Below are 20,930 nucleotides of genomic sequence, written 5' to 3'. Positions count from 1 at the left end.
AGTAACTCCAAACGCAGTGGGTAGGCAGCCTAGGTTCTTCCAATCCGATGGAGTGGGGCTTAGAACTCTGCAAAAAAAAAAAAAAAAAAGGTGGGGGGTCATTCAGAGGGGAAGGTGCACAGCGGAGCCATCGAGCTCCTAAACTGGAAACGGGAGGCTCTGGAGGCGCTGACCTTTCCCCCAGCCTCGGTGGGGAGTTGGGCGCTGAGCCTCTGGAACCTGCTTTCCCGAATCCAGACAGAAGTCCGTGTAGGGCTGACACGAGGGAGCCGGGGAGTGAGGGAAACTGTGGCGACTCCTCACACTGGAGGGGGTTGCGGGCAGCGGCAAACCAAGAACCCGGGCTCGGGGCAGGGGGTTTCTCAGCAGACTATAGAGTCCACGGCTGAGGACGGAAGGGATTTGGGGGACCTGAGAGGGATTCTCAGAAAGGGTTGAGGGGAACGGACACTATTTCTACCGCGGTGCTGAATGAAGGCTCCCCGCTCGGGACGCGAGGCACCGAGAGGGTTCCCCGAATTGGATATGGGGGATATGGGACACTGGGAGCGGACTGAGGGCCGCTGAGGGGGGAACTCTAAATTAGGTTCGGCGGAAACTGGGGGCTCGGAGGGTGATTCTCGCTCGGACCGGGGGAATGGAGGGATCCTCACCAGTCGGAACGTGAGGGGATTGGGGTCTATCTCCCTCCCGACCCAGGGAGATTGGGGACCTCTTAGATTCTGGATAGCGGGGACCTGAGAAGAAGGACTGGGGGGCCCCAGATCCGGAACCGAGCTACCTTGAAGGCACCGGGAAGCGCTTCATTCCGAGAGGGCGTTCCCGCGGCCCGGCCCCCGTGCCGGGGTGGATGGGGGGTGCGGCCGCGCCCAGGTCCCGGCCCGCCTCGGGATTCGGGGTCTCTCTCGCCCTCGGGTACCCGGGAGCCCGGCGGGAGCGGGGTCCCGGCGCCGCCGCCTCCGCGGGCGCCCGGGCGGACCGGCGAGCGCTGGGATTTATGCTTGCAGGGCGGCGGGGGGAGGAGCCGGCAGGTCGGCCCCCGGCGGGCCCTCCCCTCGGCCGTCCCCGCCCGCCCGCCCGAGCGGGGTCGGGGGAGGGGGCAGCATGGCCTGTCCGTCCGGCCCCCTTCGCCGCGCTCCTCATCTGCCCCGCGCCGAGCGCTGCCGCCGCCGCCGCCGCCGCCGCTCCGCTGCCCGCGCCGCCCGCGGCTCCCGATGGAGACTGACGCGCCCCAGCCCGGCCTCGCCTCCCCGGACTCGCCGCACGACCCCTGGTACGGCCCGGCCCGGCCCGGCCCGGCCTTACTGGCCCGCGCCCGCCCCGGCCCCGCCAACATGGCCGATCCGGGTCGGGCCGGGCCTCCCCGGGGCCCGGGCCCGCGCCCCCTGCGCCCGGGCGCCCGGCGCTCACGCGGGCCCTTTGTGTCTCTCCTCCTCCCGCAGCAAGATGTTCATCGGGGGACTCAGTTGGCAGACTACGCAGGGTGAGCGAGCCCGGGAGCGCCTGCCGGCCCGGCTGGGCACCCGGGACCCCCCGGCGCCCCGGAACCGGACACCCCAGCCCGGCCCTGCGCCCCGCTGACCCCGGGCGCCTCCGCGCCCTGTTTCGCGCCCCGCCCGGAGACCCCGAGAGCGCAGGGCGATCGGCTAGCGCGCACGGCCCAGCGGGTGGAGGGGAGGAGATGAGGGGTTCAGGGGGCATCGGGGGGTGGGCTGAGCCCCCGGGACCCGCCGGCGGCAGCGCCAACTCCGCTCGCACCTGCGGCTCAAACTTTTGTGAGGCGGCTCCCGGAGCGGCGGGAACCCGGCCGGAGCCGTCCCCCCTCCAGCCCAGCTCGGCCCTCGGCTTCCTGGGGCCCCCAGTGGGCGCCAGGAGGCTCCACGGGAGCCGGGTGAGGACCGGGGGTGGGGGAAGCGGTGGAGAGCGTGCAGCCTGCTTGGCGCGGGGGCGGCCGGGCCGAGCCGGGGTCACTGGGGGCAAAGGACGCGGGAAGGGGGGAAGGGCGCGGGGCGCGGGCTGGTCCGAAGGCGGGTGTGTGGTTACAGAAGGGCTGCGCGAATACTTCGGCCAGTTCGGGGAGGTGAAGGAGTGTCTGGTGATGCGGGACCCCCTGACCAAAAGATCCAGGTGAGCCCCTCACCCCCTCCTCCTGCTCCCGGCTCGCCCCCCTCCGCCGCCACTCACTGCCTTGTAACCATCTGCCTCTCCCTCACTACCGCGCGCAGGGGTTTCGGCTTCGTCACTTTCATGGACCAGGCGGGGGTGGATAAAGTACTGGCGCAATCGCGGCACGAGCTCGACTCCAAAACAGTGAGTGGCCCTCGGGGCTTCGGGGGTCCTTTGGGAGAGGGAGGTCGCTGGAGGAGAGGGTCAGGCCTCTCCCCAGGGGACAGCTGGATGGGGTCCTGAAGGAAGGAGGGAGTTTTCTGAGTAGAAGGGCTGCCACACTCTGAAACTTTGTCACTAGAGTTGAGGGGAGACGGAGCAGGAAAATCCCAGGCCAGCTAGGAGATGTTACACCCCCCAACCCCTCCAGTACCGGTGAGGGAAGACGCAGCTACCATCCCCTTCTTGTACATACTAATCTTGATGCCTCAGAGAGGAGTTTGGGGTGGGGCTAGGTCCCACCCCTAGCCCAAATTGGGTGACTCAGGGCTGCAGTGACCCACCCGTGGCTTCTCTGAACTCTAACTAGTATTTGGCTCCCCCCACCCCATTCCAGACCAATGGCAAAGCATCACTGAATCCCCCTCCCTTCTTCCTTCCCTCCCTCCTCCCCTGACTTTTGGTCAATGAGCTCCTTGCTTTGTGTGGAAGACGTGAACCTGCTTTGCTCATGAGGGGATTTATGAGAAGGGAGCTAGCTTGCCTGGAGACAACCCTTTCCAGCTAGATCTGAGGAGAAGCTGCTTGTTGGGCATTCAAACTCCAGGAACATTTTGCTGCTGTCTCACTGCTCCCCCAGTGTCTTGGGCCCTGCAGGGGGCGCTGGCACAGGCCCCAGCTCAAGGGGAGAGGGAAGAGGAGAAAGCAGAGGAGGGGTTCCTCTGTGATGGGGTGACTGTCTGCCAGGGGGCCGGGACAGTGCGATCTCTCACCACACTCCCCCACTCTCCTCCAGCCCTGGGCCTCCCTGCTTGGGTCAGTCATTGGCTCCTGTTTACCTGCAACAATAGCTGGTTGTGCCCAAGAATTTGTTAAATTACCTCCTGTCCCCGGCTCCTGTTATCTCTGCCCAGTGGCTCCCACTCCTGCTCGCAGTAATGAGCAAATGAGGCCAGGCCTCAACTTTGCCGGCTCTGAAAGGATCTTCTTGGCGCAGACTGAGTGACCCAAGCTGGGAATGGAGAGACAGTGGCCTATTGTTTTTGGTGATTATCTGCCATCAAGCTGCCTGTTCTCCTACCATCCCCTGTCCTCAGAATGCACTGATGGCTTCTGCAGCGCTCAGGAAGCAGAGATTTTGGGGCTGGGGCTGGAGCTGAGGGTGGGGGCATGGAAGATGGATAAGAGGAAGAGAGAGGGGAGGAAGGAGGATGAGATGGGCATCCTTCTGAGATTCGGGACTTGAAAAGGGCAAGGGCTTTGTGTTTGGCATTCTTCAGCCTGGGAAGGGAGGTTTATTGTGGGGAGTTTATTTTGGGTTCTGACTTTCACCTTTTATTTACTTGTTGGGTTTTATGTTGCCAGCTGTGAGTCAGAGTGGAGGTAAGGTGTGTCAGGGATTGGGTGTGTGTGGCCCTGCAGGACATAGCTTGGGTACCATCTCCCCATCAGTGTCTGCACATGGGGACTGTCTGAGGTGTGCTCTGGCAGCCTCCAGGAGAAATAGAAGGACGAACATGTCCATCGAGGTACGAAATCATACCTTCGGACAGGAGAATGGGCAGCTGTGATTATCCCTGGAGCCCCTTGGCATTTGGGGAGAGAGGAGGCATTGCCCAGTGTGGATTTTGGAGGTTCCTTCTCTGTGGGTAGATTCCAGAGGGGGAACCAGGGAGGCTGGCCCTGGTTTGTGCCATTCGGGCAGGGAGGGACCAGAACCCGTTGCCTAGAACTAGGCTGAGTTTTGAACTGAAGGAGCTCTGGGGAAAGATAGATCTTCCGTGCGATTGGCTGGTGAACTTCTGAGTGGTTTCCACCCATGTGAGTGGCAAGAAACTCTGAAATGACTGGGCCTCATAGGTCGTGCATTGATCACAGTGTCTCGTGCTCTGGCTTTTGCTGTTTGTCAGAACGAATATAGTACCCGGGAGTACCCAGGTGCATCTTGCTTTTCCCCTTTGGTTGTTCACAGCCAAGGGCAAAGGTGGCCTGCTGGTAATAGCACCTTTGTTTGTGCAATGAAGGGCAGTTCACAAAGGAATGCTTTCACCTGCATTATCTCGTTTGATTCCTTGCAGCTCCCTCTGGGAAAAGTGGGTGCTATTGTCCCCACTTTGCAGATGGGGGAACTGAGGCTCAGAGGGATCAGGCAAGTTACCAAGATCACAGGCTTGGCCAGGGGCCCAAAGTTTCTGAGTTCAAATCCCGTGTTCTTGCGTGTCACCAAACCTGCGCTCTGCTTCACCCCAAGCCGAGCTGTATTATCAGGGAACTGTTTGTTTGTGGCCTCAAGAAGGGCTGTTAGATGTCGATGGTACTGGGAAAACAGAACTGAGTCTACCCTTGGTGGTTTATGAACTCTTATCTTGAAGCCTTTTTCAGGCAAAGAGTGTTTCCATTCACAAGGCTTCCGAAGTCTGGATCGCATACCTCACCTGGACAGGTATCTGTCAGGCAGGAAGGCCCTCGATATACCTGGTGCTGGAAGGAATAACACTTTGTTTACTTTTTTCTGGTTCTTGCTGAGGGCTAGACAACAAGTGCTTTGTAAGCATTACCTCAAATAATCTGCAGACAGCCCTTTGAGGTGGATGTTAGTATTGGCCCATTTTGCTGGTGAGCTCAAGCCTGAGGCTCAGAGAGGTTAAGTAATTTGTGCAAGCTCTCACAGCTGGGAAGCAGTGTAAGTGGGATTTGAACCCAACAGCCTGGCTCTAGGGCCTAAATGCTTAACTGTTACATTTTCCTGCCAGAGGCTGTGGTGGTTTCTGTCACCTCTGTGTCCTGGGATGAGAGAGGTCCTCAGATCTTCAGGCTGAGTGTGATAACCAACGCCCCTCTACCTCTCTCTTCCCTTTCAGATTGATCCCAAGGTGGCCTTTCCTCGGCGAGCACAGCCTAAGGTAGGTATGTTTGTGTCTGGGAGCAGCTCTGTACAACCAGCAGTGATTTTCCCAGCATTCCCTTCTATGGAAGAGGCTTCTGGTTAGAGTGTTAATGGCATGGACTGGGATGGGAGGAGGGAGGACTCTTCACATCCTTGTTCTGTGAATTGCGGACACCATGCATTTTTCCATCTGTGCTCTGGGGTGGACTAGAGAGAGGGGGCTGCATATATTGAGAGAAGAAGGAACCCCTCAGGTGATTCATTGCCCTGTATTTGAAGCCAGTACACTTTGGACCCTGAGTCTAATTCTGACTCTGGAGATCACAGCCTCTGTGCCTAGCACCTCTGGGGGGTCAAACACAGCCCAGACTTACTCTCTGAAGCTCAGCTAAAGTCAGGCCAGGGAGCTACCTCTGACCCCCCAATTACCACCCCCCACCTCTGGGGTGAGGTGTGTTGGGCTTGAAGAGTGGGAAGGGACCGTGGTGTCTGACACCTGTTATCTTTCAAGCTGGATGACTGTGGCTGCCCTCCCAAGTATTCTTTTTCCCTGGTGCTGTGGCGAGTTTTTCTGGGTGTATGGAAAACAGATTTCTGAGCAGTTGAGCTATACAGAACTCAAAACTTTTGGTGCAGGACAGGAGCCTATTCCAGAGCCCAGGGCAACTAGCCACATCTTAATTTTTAAGCAGTCGAAAACAGGAGACAGGCAGAAGGCTGACTATAGTACAGAGATCAAGACCCCTGAGTCTGCTGATTTATCATGTGTCCTGGGACTAGGTCCCTCCTCAGAAGATCTCAATTCCTCCTTTGCAAGGGGTCAGTGGGAACTGGGATGCTTTAAGATTTTGAGTCATGGTGCCCAGCTCCTGCCACTGCGAAGGGAGAGAGGCAGGTTTTAGGAGACAGGAAAAGGGCATCACTGAAAGAGTCCAGCAGAGGGCCTGAAAGCAATTATGAAGCAGGTATTTGAAGGAAGCCGCACCAGGGAGCACATGGTCGGAATTGGGTTAATTCCATTAAGCAGTTTGGTGACAGAAGGTGCTTTAGTGTTAGGATGGGGCTGGGAATTGCCATGGATTAGCCATGCGCTCCTGGGGTAATTAGGACCATGTGTTCTTCGTAAAACAGGGCTGGGGCCACGGGGCAGCCAGAGGTTGGGTTGGGAGGAGGTTGATGAGGAAAATGTCGGTGTTGAGTTCAGGGGGACCCTGGGATGGGCCTTGGCCTCTCCCAGGAGGGGCTGGTGGGGTCTTTGAGGTAGGCTGTAGGTCTGGGTCACTAAGCCATTCCCCTTCCTGACACAGACCCCAGGAAGCGAGCCAGCCAGGGTGTGGGGTACACAGCTGCCCGTTACAGGCCTAGAGGCAGGGGTCCAAGGGGGAGCTTGGGGGGAGGGGGAGCTTCCGAGTAGCCGGGGCCACAGAGAGCTTGTCAGCTGGCGCCCTGGCAGGAGGGCTGGAGCCCCTGCTGGTGGCGGTAGGCCACAGGACTCAGATGCCCACTTTCTCATTCCCTCCCCTAACAGATGGTGACTCGAACGAAGAAGATCTTTGTTGGGGGGCTGTCAGTAAACACCACGGTGGAAGACGTGAAGCAGTATTTTGAGCAGTTCGGGAAGGTGGGTCAAAACTGGGGGTGCTGGCTGGGGGGTATGACAGGCCTGTAGAATTTTGGTCAGTAGCAAGTGGAGTCCAGCCAGGTCATTCCAATTCCTGCAAGAGTTGAAAAGGGGGCTGGGTCCTTTTGTGGGTGAGGCTGGGCCAACCCACCGTTCAGGCTCCTGGCCTATCTGTGGGCTTCGGACTCTGGACACGTCCCCAGGGAGAGAAGCCACACAGTAGCTGTCCCTGTTGTTGCCCTTCTCCTGCTTATCTTCACTCTCCTGAGGGAGGCTGTGCTCCCGAAGCCAGTTCAATCCAGTCACCCCTTGGCCTCCTGGGAGTTTGCACCTGTCCAGTCCACGGGCGGTTGTACCTTCCCCCACTCCTTCCTGGTGAGGATGATAAGGAAGCAATAAATATGACTCCCAGTTGTACTCAGGACCCTCCTTGCACAGGTGGGAGCTGAGGGGGAGGGTGCCGATCTCTTAGCTACTGGGGAGGGGCTGAAGAGACCACCCCAAATTCCTGATCAGTCCCGGAGGACTGCTTCTTAGCTCTGAGGTGCAGGGAGCTTACATTTCTGGGCCATTTAGTCCATGCAGAAGCAGATGTGGTGACATGAGACAATAGGGTGTCCCCAGAAAGGGGAGCAATGTGAACATCAAGGTCGCATGGAGAGATGGCTAGGAGGGGACCAAGTTTTAAGTCTGGGGCTGAAGTAGGGCTGCTGTGCTTAGTGCTGGGGTCCCTGGTCTTTTCTGACCTGAGACAGGCTGCAGGCTGGATCTCACTTTCCCGTCAAGGCTCTTTCAGTTCCCTGTTAGGCAAAGGGCACAGGAGAACGTGGCTTGGGAATGGGATGTGAGCTGGGGACTGGGTGGGTTTCCAGCCCCCCCACACACACACTCCGTCTCTAGGGTAGACGGGGAGAGGGTGGGAGGTCCCCTGGCCAGCGGATGCCGGCGATGCAAGGGCCAGAGGCCTAGGCTCAGGCGCCTCAGCGGGGACCCGGGCACAGGACCCAGGGCAGGTCGGCCGCCTGGGCCCCAGAGGGAAGGGCGCTCCTGGGAAGCAGCAGGCCCCGCTCGGCTCCGGTGGGGTGTCTTTGTGTCTGAGCGCCGAGCATTAGAGCTCGCACTAATCTGATCCAGCAGCTGTGATTGGAGGCCGCCTGCCCCCGGGGCCGGCGTTGCCATGGCAACCGGGCCCCAGGAGAAGCCGTCAGCGGCCGCGTCTTTTGTTCGGGCCTAAATCGGCGTTGGCATGTGAAACCGGCCCGGGGAGGCCAGGGGGAGCTGGAGAATAGGCTGCCAGGGAGAGAGGGGGACAGCCGGGAATGCCAAGGGCCCCGCGGCGGGGGGCCTCCCGCCCGGATCGAGGGGCCGCCGCCGAGGGGGGAACAATGGTCAGCCGCCATGGCTGCCACTCAGGCTTAGCGGCCGCCGAACTTGGCGGCTCCCACTGGTCAGCAGGCCTCGGCCGCCTCCCCTCCCCCCGCCCGAGCCCCCCTGCCCCTGTGTTCCCATGGAGACCAAAGCCTATTAAGGACACTGGGCTGGGAGCCTCTCTCCCCTCAGCTGGCCCCAGGAGGGGGACACTGGTGGGGGTCCCCTGAACCCCCAGCCACTTTCCTTGCTCTGTGCCCTGGCCTCAACCCCGGTGCCCCACTCTGGGTCTGTCCAGCCAAGGCCCAGGTTGAAGGGTCTGGGGGGCCAGCGCAGGTAGAGTGGGAAGGTTGGGTGGAGGAAGGGCTGTGGATTTGGGCTGAATCAGTTTTGGGTCCCGCAGGAACTCAAAGCTGCAGGATGGGGGAGGAGGGTGTGGCTGGTTCATCTACTCATTCGCTGAAAAAATAATCACAGTAGCACAAGTCCAGGTGCTCAGTAGGGTGGTCATGGTCATAACTGACACAGGCACTGTCTTCATGGAAACTTCAAAGCCAGTGGTGTCCAGCTGTTCTGTCTCTAGCTTTGCCACCCTCCCCCATGTGACTGTGGGTAAGCCCCTCTATAATAAAAGTAATAATAATAATAATAATAATGGCTGTTATTCATTAAGCACTTACTGTATCCCAGGTACTGTGAGTTAAGAGTGTTACACGCACTATCTCATTTAACTCCTCCCTATAAGACACTGTGTATACCCATTTTACAGATGAAGAACTTGAATCATAGAGACATAAAGCTGCTTGCCAAGCTTACTTTCCAATTCCAGCCTGTCCTACTCAAAGCTTGTGCTTCTATCACAAGCCTCCTTTCTGGGTTTCTCTTTTCCCTGTGCTAAACATGCATTGTCCATCCAGTTTGGACGGTCTAGCTAATTTGGGATGTGGGTTCAGAATGGGTCCATAGCATGGGAGTTAGGGTGGCACTGTGCTGCAGGGCCCTGGGGCAGGAGGCTTCTTAGGAAGGGAGATGTAATATCCCTCTGAGATTCTCCAGGGACCCAGCTGCCTCCTGGGTCAGTGGAGGTGGGGTGTGTGCGTGTGTGTGTGTGTGTGTGTGTGTGTGTGTGTGTGTCCTGGTTCTCCTAGGGGAGAGTCAGGGGCCCAGTGCCGCTTGGTGCCTAAGAAGAACTGGAGGACCACCCAGTTCAGGGGCTGCCCTTTCCACTTTAACAAGGCAGATGACGGCCTGGAAAGAGAGCAAAGGAGAGTGGGTAAGAGGCTGTGCCCCAAGGCCTCAGGAAGTTTTCCTTTATCCCTTGGGTGTCTGACCATTTGGGGGAGGGTCAGCAGCTGGAGTGGGATGTGGAGGGGGGAGAGGCAGTATCAGAGGCAGCCCTTGATTTCCACCGAGGGTGAATCAGACCTTAGCTTAACCCCATGAGACAGCTGACACTGGCTGAAGAATTAAGAGGGCAAGGAGGGAAGCAGCAGATGTAGGCAAAGGGAAGCTCGGACTGCAGAAGGGAAGCAAAGAACTTTGACTGTCCATGTATCTGAGGGATGCCTTGAGGGAGTAGCAAGAAGAGAAGACTGGAGTCCAAGGGATGGGGGATTAATGTAGATCCTCCTCCTTCCTCCACCCCTTTCCCCTCCCCCAATCAGTGGGAGGCAAGAAGCCCAGGCACTGAACTCTACTTGCTTTAATTACAGCCTCTAGCAAAAGGAAACCTCAATTAGAGGAAAAGATCTGTACCATGAGAGGGGAGTTGGGTCTGGCTGTAGTGGCTGTCCTCCCGGCCTTTTGCAAAAAAGGAAAGAGGCTTTCACTTCCCCACCTCATATCTTACTCCTATATTTTCCCCTCTAGCACCCATTCTATGCCTCCTCCTCCCAGGTTTGATCTGGGATTTGCTGGGTGACCTTGTGTAGGTGACTTCACGTCTCTGAGCCCATTTCCTTATCTACAAAATGAGGATCTTACCCTGCAAGGAATATGGAGGAGAGGATGGTGGGGCAAAGTGCCAAGCATATGTTTGGTGCTTAATATGTTCAGGCTGGCCCGTTGAGATTTTGAGGGTTGAATGGTGGTGCTGTGGCACCCAGTTGGGGTTGCAGATGGAAAGCTGTCCCCTACCCAGGGAGCAGGTTTAAGATAAAGCCTGGACTGGGCAAGAGGGGAACGGGTGTCGGAGCCCTTGCTCCTGGGTTGTGGTGGAGGCCCCCGTGTCTGGTGGGTCGTCCACGGTAGCTCTGTTTCAGGTGGACGATGCCATGCTGATGTTTGACAAAACCACCAACCGGCACCGAGGTGAGTTTGGCCCCCTCCCCCTTCCCAGGCCAGGCTGGGGGCCTGTGGTCAGCCAGGGGGCTACAGGTCACAGCTGCCCTTTCATCTCGCCTCCTGACATCCTATCCCCGAGGATCTGCATCCTCTCCGGGGCCTGGCCTTACAGAAGGCTTTTGTCCCGCCGTTTCCTGTGCTAGAAACTTGCCGAATTGCAGACACCCGAGAGGAGCAGAGGAGCAGACCTCTCCTCCCCTTGCAGCTGAGCCCTCCACCCCCGCCCCAGCCGGTGTCTGCCTGGGCTTACCTTGTCCCTGGTAACCAGAGCTTAGACCGGGCCACCCCCGGGTCAGGCTGACTCCACAGCCCCGGGCAGTCTGCTCCTGCCACTGCCTCCTCGCCCCACCCATCGGCTGAGCCCAGCCCCCAGGACCCTTGCCCCTGAACCTGTGAGCATCTGGGCCACCGGGTGTACACTGCCTGGTTGTTTTTCTCCCAAGGGCCTTGCCTTCTGAGAAATCCCATTCCAGCCCCTGGGGCACACCCAGGAGGAGGCGGGGTTGTTTCTCCAGTGCCTTCAGAGCTTTTGGGCCTTTTAGCCTGTTTGGGGAGTGGGGTATGTGCTGGTGGGTGTGTGTGTGTTTTTGTCTGTGCATGTGAGGGTGTCTATGTCTGAATAGTTTTGTAGATCTAGCGTGTCAGAGTAACTGTACATGTACACAGGGGCCTTTATGCATTTGTGAGCACTGGTGAGTGTCTCTGTGATATATGGGTACCTAGGTGTACCATATATCTGTGTATCTGTGTACAAAAATATATTTGTACACGTTCATGTGCATTTTAAAAAGTATTTGTGTGTGCTCTTTTCCCCTCCTTGGAAAGCATCTGAGGAAGAGAAAAGGCATGTTGAATGTTGTTTGCATCATAGCTCTGCCTCTTTCTAACTTGCTACGTGGTCTTGGGCAAGTCACTTCGCTGAGCCTTGGTTTTCACATCCGTGATTTGGGAGCTGAAACCCTGTCTCATCGGGTAGTTGAGAGGTTGCTAGGCTGGGAACAAAGCTTCTTGTTAACGCTTAGACACTTGCCTGTGAGGGGGGAGTGGTGTTATTGGTATGACTTGGGGCTGGGTTTTGACCATGAGCCCTGTTCTGAGCCTGCCTTTGCCCTCTAGGGTTCGGCTTTGTCACGTTTGAGAGCGAGGACATCGTGGAGAAAGTGTGTGAAATCCACTTCCACGAAATCAACAACAAAATGGTGAGCCGGGATTGGATGGGGTGGAGGTGCAGAGGGAGACTAGGGCTCCAGGCTGAGCCAGCCAGGGCTGCTTGGAGGTTCTGCAGGCAGGCAGAGGGGCCTCACAGTCAGTGGGGCAGAGCCAATTCTCCCACCCGCTGGAAATCTGGACAGGAAGACAGTGTCCCACAGCTGTGAGAAAGCATGGCTGGTGGGCTCAGAGGGACCGGGTTGAAATCCTTACTCCGCCGCTTACTAGTCTAGTCATTGGGCAGATGACTTCCCCTCTCTGAGCCTCAGTTTCCTCATCTGTAAAATGAGAGTGGCAGCAATACCTCCATCATAGGGTTGGTGTAAGCATTCGATGAACTACTGCATGCAAAGCTGATCTCTAGCACTCTGTGATTCCTCCAGAAATGGTAACCATGAAATTAACAATAAAGAGGCCTGCCAGGGAATAGGAGGGTGACCTGCGTCTATAGGAGGGACTGACCGCCAGGTCTCATTGCAGGTGGAATGTAAGAAAGCTCAGCCAAAAGAGGTGATGTCACCGACTGGCTCGGCCCGGGGGAGGTCTCGAGTCATGCCCTATGGAATGGACGCCTTCATGCTGGGCATCGGCATGCTGGGTATGTGCTAGGCCTGCATCTGCGGCTTCTTCCTGCCCAGAACTGCTCCCGGGGCTACCAGGGGCTGCATGGGTGTTGCATCTCCTCGGTGGTCTGCCCTCCTGTCTGTCTGAGTGGTTGGGTAGGAGTGTGGACCGAGGATCTCAGGTCTGCGGGTCCTAATGAAGGTAGGCCGATTTGGTTGTAGGGTGCTGCCCTCTGGTGGTGACCAAAAGAATGGTCCAGCTGCTCCTCATTAATTGGTCCTTCTGTCCATCCGTCCATTCTATTTTTTGTTCACCCATCTGTCCAGTAAACAGTTATTGAGCAACTATAAATGCCAGGCCCTATGCCAGGAAGTACAACGGTGACTTTCCTTGGAGCTTTATGGTCTGGCAGGGGAAAAAAATAAGTAAGAACATAAATAAATAGGTTTAGGATGAGAATTATAGGATGCCAGGGGAGCATGGTCATAGCAAAGTTGACCAAGACTTGGAGAAGCTAAGAAGGAAGTCACATTTAAGCTGAGTCTGTGGGTTGTGTAGGAGCTAGTTATGGGAGGGCAGGGAGCAGGGGAGGGAAAAAGTGGTCAGGCAGATGGAAGAGCATTTACAGACCCAAGGGCCTCTGGGAAGGTAGAAAGAAGGCTGCTGCTTCTTGTTCATTCAACTAATATTTATTGAGCAGCTTCTGAGAGAGAGGACCTGCCTTCATGGGGTTTCCCATCAAGTGGGAGACAGAAGTGAATGGGCAGTGTCACCACAGTGATTGGAGGCTGTGGGAGGCCCAAGGAGACACTTAAATCCACCTGGGGGTCAGGGAGGCTCCCCGGAGGAGGTCAAGGTTACCGTGAGCCTTGGAAGTTGAGCACGAATCAGCAGTGCTTGGGACCCACGACTGAGGGTGAAAAGTCTGAGCTGGGCCCCCAGGAAGGTCACAGTCTCCCTGGAGAGACAAGATGTATATACACAGAAAGAGAACAGTACAACGGGGTCTTTATGCTGGGGATGGGGGAGGGGTGCTCTGGGGACTCATAGGAGGGGCTATAGCATGGGCTAGAGGGTCAGGAGTGGGATCACAGATAGAGGGGTGAGGAATGTACCCGCCAAGTGGAGCATTGTCTTCTCCTGAAGTTTTTGTTTTAACTTTTTATTTGGAAGTAATTTCAAATTTTCAGAAGAGTTGGAAAAATAAAGTAGTACAAAGACCATCCATATACCCTCTACCAGATTCACCTATCGTTTGTATCATACCCATTTTGCTTTTATCATTCCCTCTGTATGTGTACACACACACACACACACACACACACACACACACACAGTACACTTGTGATTTTTTCCCTGAATCATTTGAGGGTAAATTACATTACATTTTGGCCCTTTACCCTTAGATAATTCACTGTGTGTTTCTCAAGATTAGGGATGTTCTTTCATGAAACCACATTATAATTACCAATTTATACTGATAGAATATTTTAATCTAATCTATTATCTATTTTCTGATTTTATCAGTTGATCCAGTAATGTTCTTTATAACTATTTTTGTCCTCCAGAGCAAGTTCCAGGCTAGAATAAAGTATTGAATTTAGTTGTTCTGTCTCTTTAGCCTCCTGTGGAATATTGAGAAAATTTTCTTTTCAAAGCAATTCATTAGCTGGTTTCACCCCATTTAAAAAGTGGGGGGAAAAAAGAAAACCTCTAACCAGTAGTGAGAATTGTGGTTAAGAGACTTGGAGCCAGTCACATCTGAATTTGAATCCCAATTACACCATTATTACTCACTAGGTGATCTTTCTTTCAAAGCTGCAAATATCTATTATAATATATGTATACTAAGTAGCAGGCACCGTGTTGGTGTTTTGGAGAGACAAAAATAAAAGATGGGAAAGACAGAAAATCAGCACTTAAAGAAATCCTGGGATAAGTTCAGATATTGGTCATCAGTGCTATGAAAGGGAAAAACCAGGGTGACATGATAAATATTGAAAGGGAAAAACCAGGGAGGGTGACGTGATGAATATTTTAACTGATGAAAGGGAGGTCTCTTGTGTGATGACCTCTCTGAGGAGGTGACATTTGAGCTGCGTCTTGCACAATGAGAAGGACATAGTTATGTGAAAACCCGGGGAAGAGTGTTCCAGGCAGAGGAATCATCATGTGCAAAGGCCCTGGGGTGGGAAAGAGCTTGCTGAATTTGAGAAACAGCAGGGAGGCCAATGTGGCTGGAGCAAAGTGAGAAAGGGGCAGGGTGTAGATGAGGACAGGACGGAGGCAGGAGCCTGAGCATGAAGGGCCTTGATAAGAGTTTGGATTATTCTCAGCTAATAAGTGTCACCTCTCTGAGCCTTAGTTTCTCTATCTGTAAAATGGGGCTCCTAATAGTACCTCTTGGGATTCTTGTGAGGTTTAAGGAGAGAGTAAAGTGTGCAACAGGCTTTGCACAGGGCTTGGCATGCAGAAGGTATATGGTAAATATGACTGATTATTATTCATGATACAAGGTGGGGAGGGAAATGAGAGGCTCACATCCTTCCCTGCTGAGCTGTAGGTAAGGCATCTGACACTGGTCCCCTTGCTCTATCAGGTTACCCTGGTTTCCAAGCCACGACCTATGCCAGCCGGAGTTATACAGGCCTCGCCCCTGGCTACACCTACCAATTCCCCGGTAAGTTCTTCCCAGTGTCCCTCTGCTGCCAGCATGTCCCTGGTTCCCGGGCAATCTGACTCCTCATGGGCGGTGTCTGGGGGTGCATGGCATGGGGGAGGTCTGCCTGCTGGAGGCTTGGAAGGAAGGGCACGTCTGAGGAAGGAGCGCCTTCGCCCCACCCATCCCCCCCCTCCCCAGAAGCTGGGGGGACTCCCCGTGTGGCCCTGCATGGCACCCCTCCCTCCCAGGCTGATCTCTGCCCGCCTCTTGCCTTTCTCTCCTCCCTACCCGCCTCCGGGGTTGCCACTTCCACCAAAAGGGCATTGGGCTTGTGGTGGGGCAACCTCCCTGAGGGCCAACGTTGGTTGTGTCCTTACGGACTCACCGATAATGACCATGTGCTATGCTGAGCCCCTTTCAAGGCAGACAAGACCTTTGGAGACCCTGAATGCTGAAAAACAATTTAAAAGCAAGATGATCACCACCCTCATTTGTAATTCAAAATAAAAACAACACTAGGCCTTCTCATAAGTGGCGAGAAGCCCAACGAAGTTCTGAGCTTTCCCATGATGACTATTCAATGTTTTTTTTAATATCAAATTTCATATTTTTGCAAGGCTTTTGTTTGCTTGTTTTCTGGTCTTATTTTTCTAGAGGTCCCCTAAGCACTTGCACCTTGGGCAGTCCAGCTTGGAATCCTCTATACACATGTTTTTGTCTAGTCCTGACAGTAATCTCTGGGGGAAGGCATGGTGATCCCCATCTTCTAGGTGAGGAAATAGGCTCAGAAGGGAAAAGTGACTGCAAAGATGACTCAGCTAGAAAGTGGCAGAGCTGCTCTAGGGTCATCGCTTCCCATCAATGCTTCCTTCCCAGCTCCTCCCCCCCCAAAGAAAATAGGAGGAAAGATGGATTCTGGGAGATTTTTTAGTGCAATTTCAAGACTTTTAAGAAAAACAGTGGGAACAGAAGCTCCAGCATCACCCAGTGCCCAGGGTATAGGTGGCAACTCTGCCCACTCTTCCCTTCTCTGTCTGTCTCCCTTCTCTGTGACTGTGTCTCCTTCCCCACCCTTGCCTGCTGGGGACCGTGCTCTCCCCATTCCCAGCTCTCGGGTCCTGTGCATGGCCTGTCCCCCCACCCAGTGTCCCTGTGGGTGCATTTGTCCTCCCTGGGCCACGCCCAAGAGGCCTCCCTGCATCTTCCTAAGCTGTTTTACGTTTCATTTTAGAATTCCGTGTAGAGCGGACCCCTCTCCCGAGCGCCCCAGTCCTCCCCGAGCTTACAGGTCAGTCGCTCGGATTTCGTACACCTCACAGGCCACATGGGGAGAAAGAGAATGACCCAGGAACCTTCCCAGGGAAAGCTAGTGGGACCCTTTTCTCCTGCCCTCCAGTCTATGAGGATGCAGCAGACTCGGGCACTGGCCAGTCTGTGTAGCTGCATGGCCCTTAAGGGTGGGGCATAGGGCCAAGCCCAGCAGATGGAGGCGAAGTCACTCATTCATCCATTTGACAAATATTTATCTAACGCCTCCCGTATGCCAAGCACCTTGTAGGCGCTGGGAGCCAGTGGTGAACCAGCCAAGGTCTCAAACTCAGAGCAAAGTGGGCCGGGTGGGGACGTCAGGACATGGCAGTGGGCATGGCTCCACTCAGTGCCAGCCAACCCTGCCAGGAGGGGATGCAGACCCACACCTTACAGATCTTATTTTCCAAGAGAGACCCAAAACCCAGCTTTCACTTTCAAATGAATTTTTCAGTTATTTTCAAACGTTGGCAACCAATTTCAAATTTTTAAACCACTGCAGGCCAAATGCAACATATTTGAGGGCCAAATCCAGCCCGTTTGCAACTTCTGGGCAAGTAGGTGATGTGCTTGGCCATCCTGAACCATTTCTCAAGCTGGAGTTTTTACTTGGGCCAGTCAGCTCAGCTCTGGAGCTGGGGCCAGGGCTGAGGCCCAGGCCAAGGGCAAGGGGCGGGGCAGGGTGGGTGCAGATGAGGTGGGCTGCAAGGGGTTTCTCTGTTCAACCCGCTTCTCCCCCCACCCCATCCCCAGACTCCCCCCCAACCTAGCTGTGTGTGGAGGACGTGAGCGTGGATGCTGCTTTAGATGAGACCTTCCTTCCAAGGGATGCTCAGGGGGGCCCCAATATGGGGGAGGGGAAAGAGGAACCTGGGGTGAAGGAAGGGGAGGGAGTCCTGGTGGTGGGGCTAATAGAGGCTCTTCCCTGAGCAGAGTGAGTGGGGGAGTGAAAAGGGGTCTTTCCTACTCATTTCAGAACTCTTGTGTTGAGGACCTACTGTGTGAGACACTGCCAAGCCCTGGAGGCAAAGCAGGGACCAGACACCCAAGCTCTGATCTGCAGAACTTGTGCTCTAGAGAGAGAGAGAGAAATGCTTATTATACAAATGAGTAATGCTTTACTGCTGTGATAAGAGCATGCTGGATTTGCTTTGTGGAAATGCCTAACTGGGCCCCAGACTAGACCTCAGAGCCCAGCCCTGCCGTTAAAGAACCGAGGGAAGAAATATCCCCTCTGCAGACATTTTGGCCAGGGAGGATGTGGGTTCAAGGCTAAGCAGTTCTTGGAGGTCTGGGGTCCAGGCTATTCCCTTGCCTTCAAGAGACGAGGGTGTTTCCTTCGTGCATTTAATCAATATTTTTTGTGCCAAATGCTGTTCCAGGCAGTGGGGATTCAGCAGGGAATGAGACAGACGAGACCCATGCCCTCCTGGAGCTGATAGTCTAGTGGAGGGAGACAGGAATAAACAAGTAAATAAACAAGTATCAGATACTTTCTCAAGGTGAGAAGTTCCACAAGGAAAATAAAACGGGGAGATGTGCTAAAGTGTAAGTGTCAGGGGCGAGGGGCTGCCTCAGCAGGGGTGGTCAGGGAAGGCTTCTCAGAGGAGGTGACGTCTGAGTGAGAAAGTGCCAGCTCTATGAAGACCTTAGGCAAGTTGTCTCCCAGCGGTGCAGGAATGCTATCCTAAACTTTAATCCCCTGGCCCAATGGCCTAGCCAAGGACTTTCAGGGTTGTTTTTCAGGGTCCCTAGTGTCAGGTCCAGTTCAGGGCCAGGGTCACCAAAACAGCCCCCAGGGGCACATCTTGGGATGGGAGAGGGCAAATGCAAACTCCCCAGACCCTGGCTCTGGTTGGGATTGTAGCTTCTCAAGGGCTGCAGTGGCAGAGCCAAGCGGCAGGGGGCGCTCACCCCCAGGCCTGAGGGAGCTCCAGACTCATGCCAACCAATTATTTAAGCAGAGGTCCCTCCTAGTACTGTTCCTTCAGCTGACACTTATTAAACACCAACTGTATGCAAGGCAGGGTGCTAGGCGCTGCGGAGGTGGGAGGGGGGTAGACAGGGAATAGCCAGATCCCTGTGTCTGAAGAGGGGGTGAGAGAAAAGGGGATGAGGAGACTTGGAGGAAGGAGTGGTCATTTCTGCCTCGGTGGTGGTCAGGGGCCCCTGAGGCAGGGAACTGCGTGTACACGATGTATCGAGGACATGCTCACGGGAGAAGGGGAGCGAGGGGAGCCGGCCAGGCAGCAGAAGGAGTGAAATGGGCTTGTGGCCTGGACTGGAGTCTAGCTTCAGCCGGATCCCACCGGGGGGTAGGGGGGGGATTAATACACCTCCTGGTTGGTCCCTTGGGGCGACAGCCTGGCTTTTGGTACCCGTGTCAGTCAGTCACTGGCTCCAGTTGACTGGGGTTGGGAAGAGGGACATAATCTCTGTATACCCCTGGGCTAAGTAGCCCCCATCCAGCCAAGGGCCCTCCCTGGAGAAGGGGGCAGCTGCAGGCGATGCTCAGAGCAGCTCGTGGGGGGTGCACCACCCGCACCTGCTATGAGGTTTGGTTGTTCAAGTGTGTCCGTCAAGTCCAGGGGAGAAGCTGAGGATCCCTGGGAGGCGATCCTTTCGCCTCCCTTTCTCCAAGAGAGTCCTTCTGCCTGACCCCAGGGCTGCACTGACCCCTCCGAGGTGGGGTAAGGCTGGAGAGGCTCTGCCCTCATCCCCTGCTGCCCCTCAGCTGCCACGCTGAACCGCCCATACCTTTCCTTCCAGCCATTCCTCTCACTGCTTACGGACCCATGGCAGCGGCAGCGGCAGCAGCAGCTGTGGTTCGAGGGACAGGTGAGGCCTTCTGGGGTGCAGGAAGCGAGGGAGGGGAGCAGGGGGCAGAGAATTCTAGCGGGGTGAGGAGGTGCCCCTGCCACCCCTCTTCAGAGGGACTCACTTATTCATTCACTCAACGAATATGAACTGAGCACCTGGCAGGCTGGCCAGGAAGGAGACTGACGTGGTCTCCGCCCTCCAGAGCTTACAGGCTGGTGGGGCATCAGGTATTAAAAAGGCAGTCACACGGAAGGATAATACTGCCCGCTGGGGGATGTCAGCTGTCAGAGGAGCTCACAGGCCTCTCAGGAAGGCTTCCAGGAGGTTGCACCTCTTAACTTCGCATTTGAAGGCAAACAGGAAGAAAAGTATTCCCAACAGAGGGAAGAGCAGGTGCAAAGGCTTAGAGGCCAGTTAGCATGGGTGGAGTGCAGGAGTGGGGAGTGGGGAGGAGGTGGGAGGAACCGGGTCCTGGGGAGACCCTGAACATTTTAAGCAGCAGAGTGATGTCCATTTTAGAAAATGGACGCAGCTGCAGGGTGGGTACAGGTGTGAAGGGGCTCCAGAGGGGAGGGGAGGTCAGTGAAGAGGCTGCTGAGTGGTCAGACAAGAGATGATGGGGGCCCGAGCTGGGGCTGGGGGGGGTGGGTGGGTGGATGGACCCTGGAGGATTTCTGGGTGGCGTCGCACATGCCCCTCTGGGTTGTGGGGGGAGGCAGGGGGGAGGGGCCAAGGTCAGGCTGGGTGGAACGGATTGGAGGGGATGCTGGGGGGTCACAGTGGGCGCCGGGGCTATCACCGTCTTCTTTCTGGGTTGCCAGGCTCTCACCCCTGGACGATGGCTCCCCCTCCAGGTTCAACTCCCAGCCGCACAGGGGGCTTCCTGGGGACCACCAGCCCGGGCCCCATGGCCGAGCTCTATGGGGCAACCAACCAGGACTCGGGGGTCAGCAGTTACATCAGCGCTGCCAGCCCCGCCCCCAGCACTGGCTTTGGCCACAGTCTTGGGGTGAGTGGCTGGACCTGGAGGACCCTGAAGTTGAAGGAGGGAGAGGCCTTGTCTGTCTGTGGGGGCAGAAGGGAGGCGAGAGATGACGGATGGAGAGAGTGTCACCAACCAAGGAACAGTGAGGGTTATCATTCAGTCATTCAGTGGACGTTTAATAATCTCCTTCTGTATGCCAGGCATTAGGTGTGCTCTGGGGATACTGTGCAAATGAGACTCACCATCTCTGCCTGCATGGAGGCTAGATTCTAGCTCAGGGGTGCCCTACTTTTAACCAGGGTACTGGCTAATGCAGATTCCCAGGCCCTACCCTGGAGAATCTTTTAGTGGGGGCGATATGGGCAGGGCTAGAGAAGGTCTGTGCCTCACCTGGGGCTCCTGTGAGAGACGGAAGGAGCCCCTGGGCTTTCTCTGCTGCCCCCAGGAATCTAGGAGTCAAATTCTTTTCTTTCCAGGGCCCCTTGATTGCCACAGCTTTCACCAATGGGTACCACTGAAGCAGGAGGCAGGTGGCAGGAGGTGAGGAGGTGGGCAGGGGCCTTGGGGTGTGGGTGGCACTGGGAAGGCTAGTACTGGGCAGCCTAGTCTGGGACATGGCCCCTGTCCCTGCCTTCACGGAACCCACAGCCCAACGAGGAGACAGACCTTCATCCCAGCAGTGGTCAAAGAACAGGAGGAGCGGCTCCATAAAGAATGTACGCAATAAGGCAGAATGTGCTGCCTCTCAGGCGAAGATTTCTTTTTTCAGCACCCTTTTTTTTTTAAATTTTTGGCCGCGTTGGGTCTTTGTTGCTGCGCATGGGCTTTCTCTAGCTGC

At 55.7% G+C, this 20,930-nt stretch overlaps 1 protein-coding gene across 5 annotated transcripts; it reads left to right on the top strand.

Moving 5' to 3' along the window:
- Positions 1-1,214: 1,214 nt before the first annotated feature.
- Positions 1,215-20,610, top strand: MSI1 (musashi RNA binding protein 1; the record flags this gene model as incomplete). Of its 5 annotated transcripts, none has more annotated exons than XM_082668033.1 (14): positions 1,215-1,273; positions 1,443-1,483; positions 2,049-2,127; positions 2,226-2,310; positions 5,187-5,228; positions 6,741-6,833; positions 10,463-10,511; positions 11,661-11,743; positions 12,234-12,351; positions 14,917-14,997; positions 16,211-16,267; positions 19,057-19,125; positions 19,929-20,116; positions 20,569-20,610. In XM_082668033.1, 14 exons carry the CDS (start codon positions 1,215-1,217, stop codon positions 20,608-20,610), a joined length of 1,086 nt encoding a protein of 361 aa, XP_082524159.1. The 5 variants fall into 5 exon arrangements, with proteins under 5 accessions (XP_082524159.1, XP_082524160.1, XP_082524158.1 ...); XM_082668034.1 differs by having other exon boundaries at positions 2,046-2,127; positions 19,962-20,116; XM_082668032.1 differs by having other exon boundaries at positions 2,046-2,127.
- Between the last annotated feature and the right edge of the window lie 320 nt (positions 20,611-20,930).

Source organism: Grampus griseus (assembly GCF_964374135.1).
Source record: "Grampus griseus genome assembly, chromosome: 12".
Lineage (NCBI taxonomy): Eukaryota > Metazoa > Chordata > Mammalia > Artiodactyla > Delphinidae > Grampus > Grampus griseus.
This window is presented reverse-complemented; position numbering and strand designations above follow the sequence as displayed.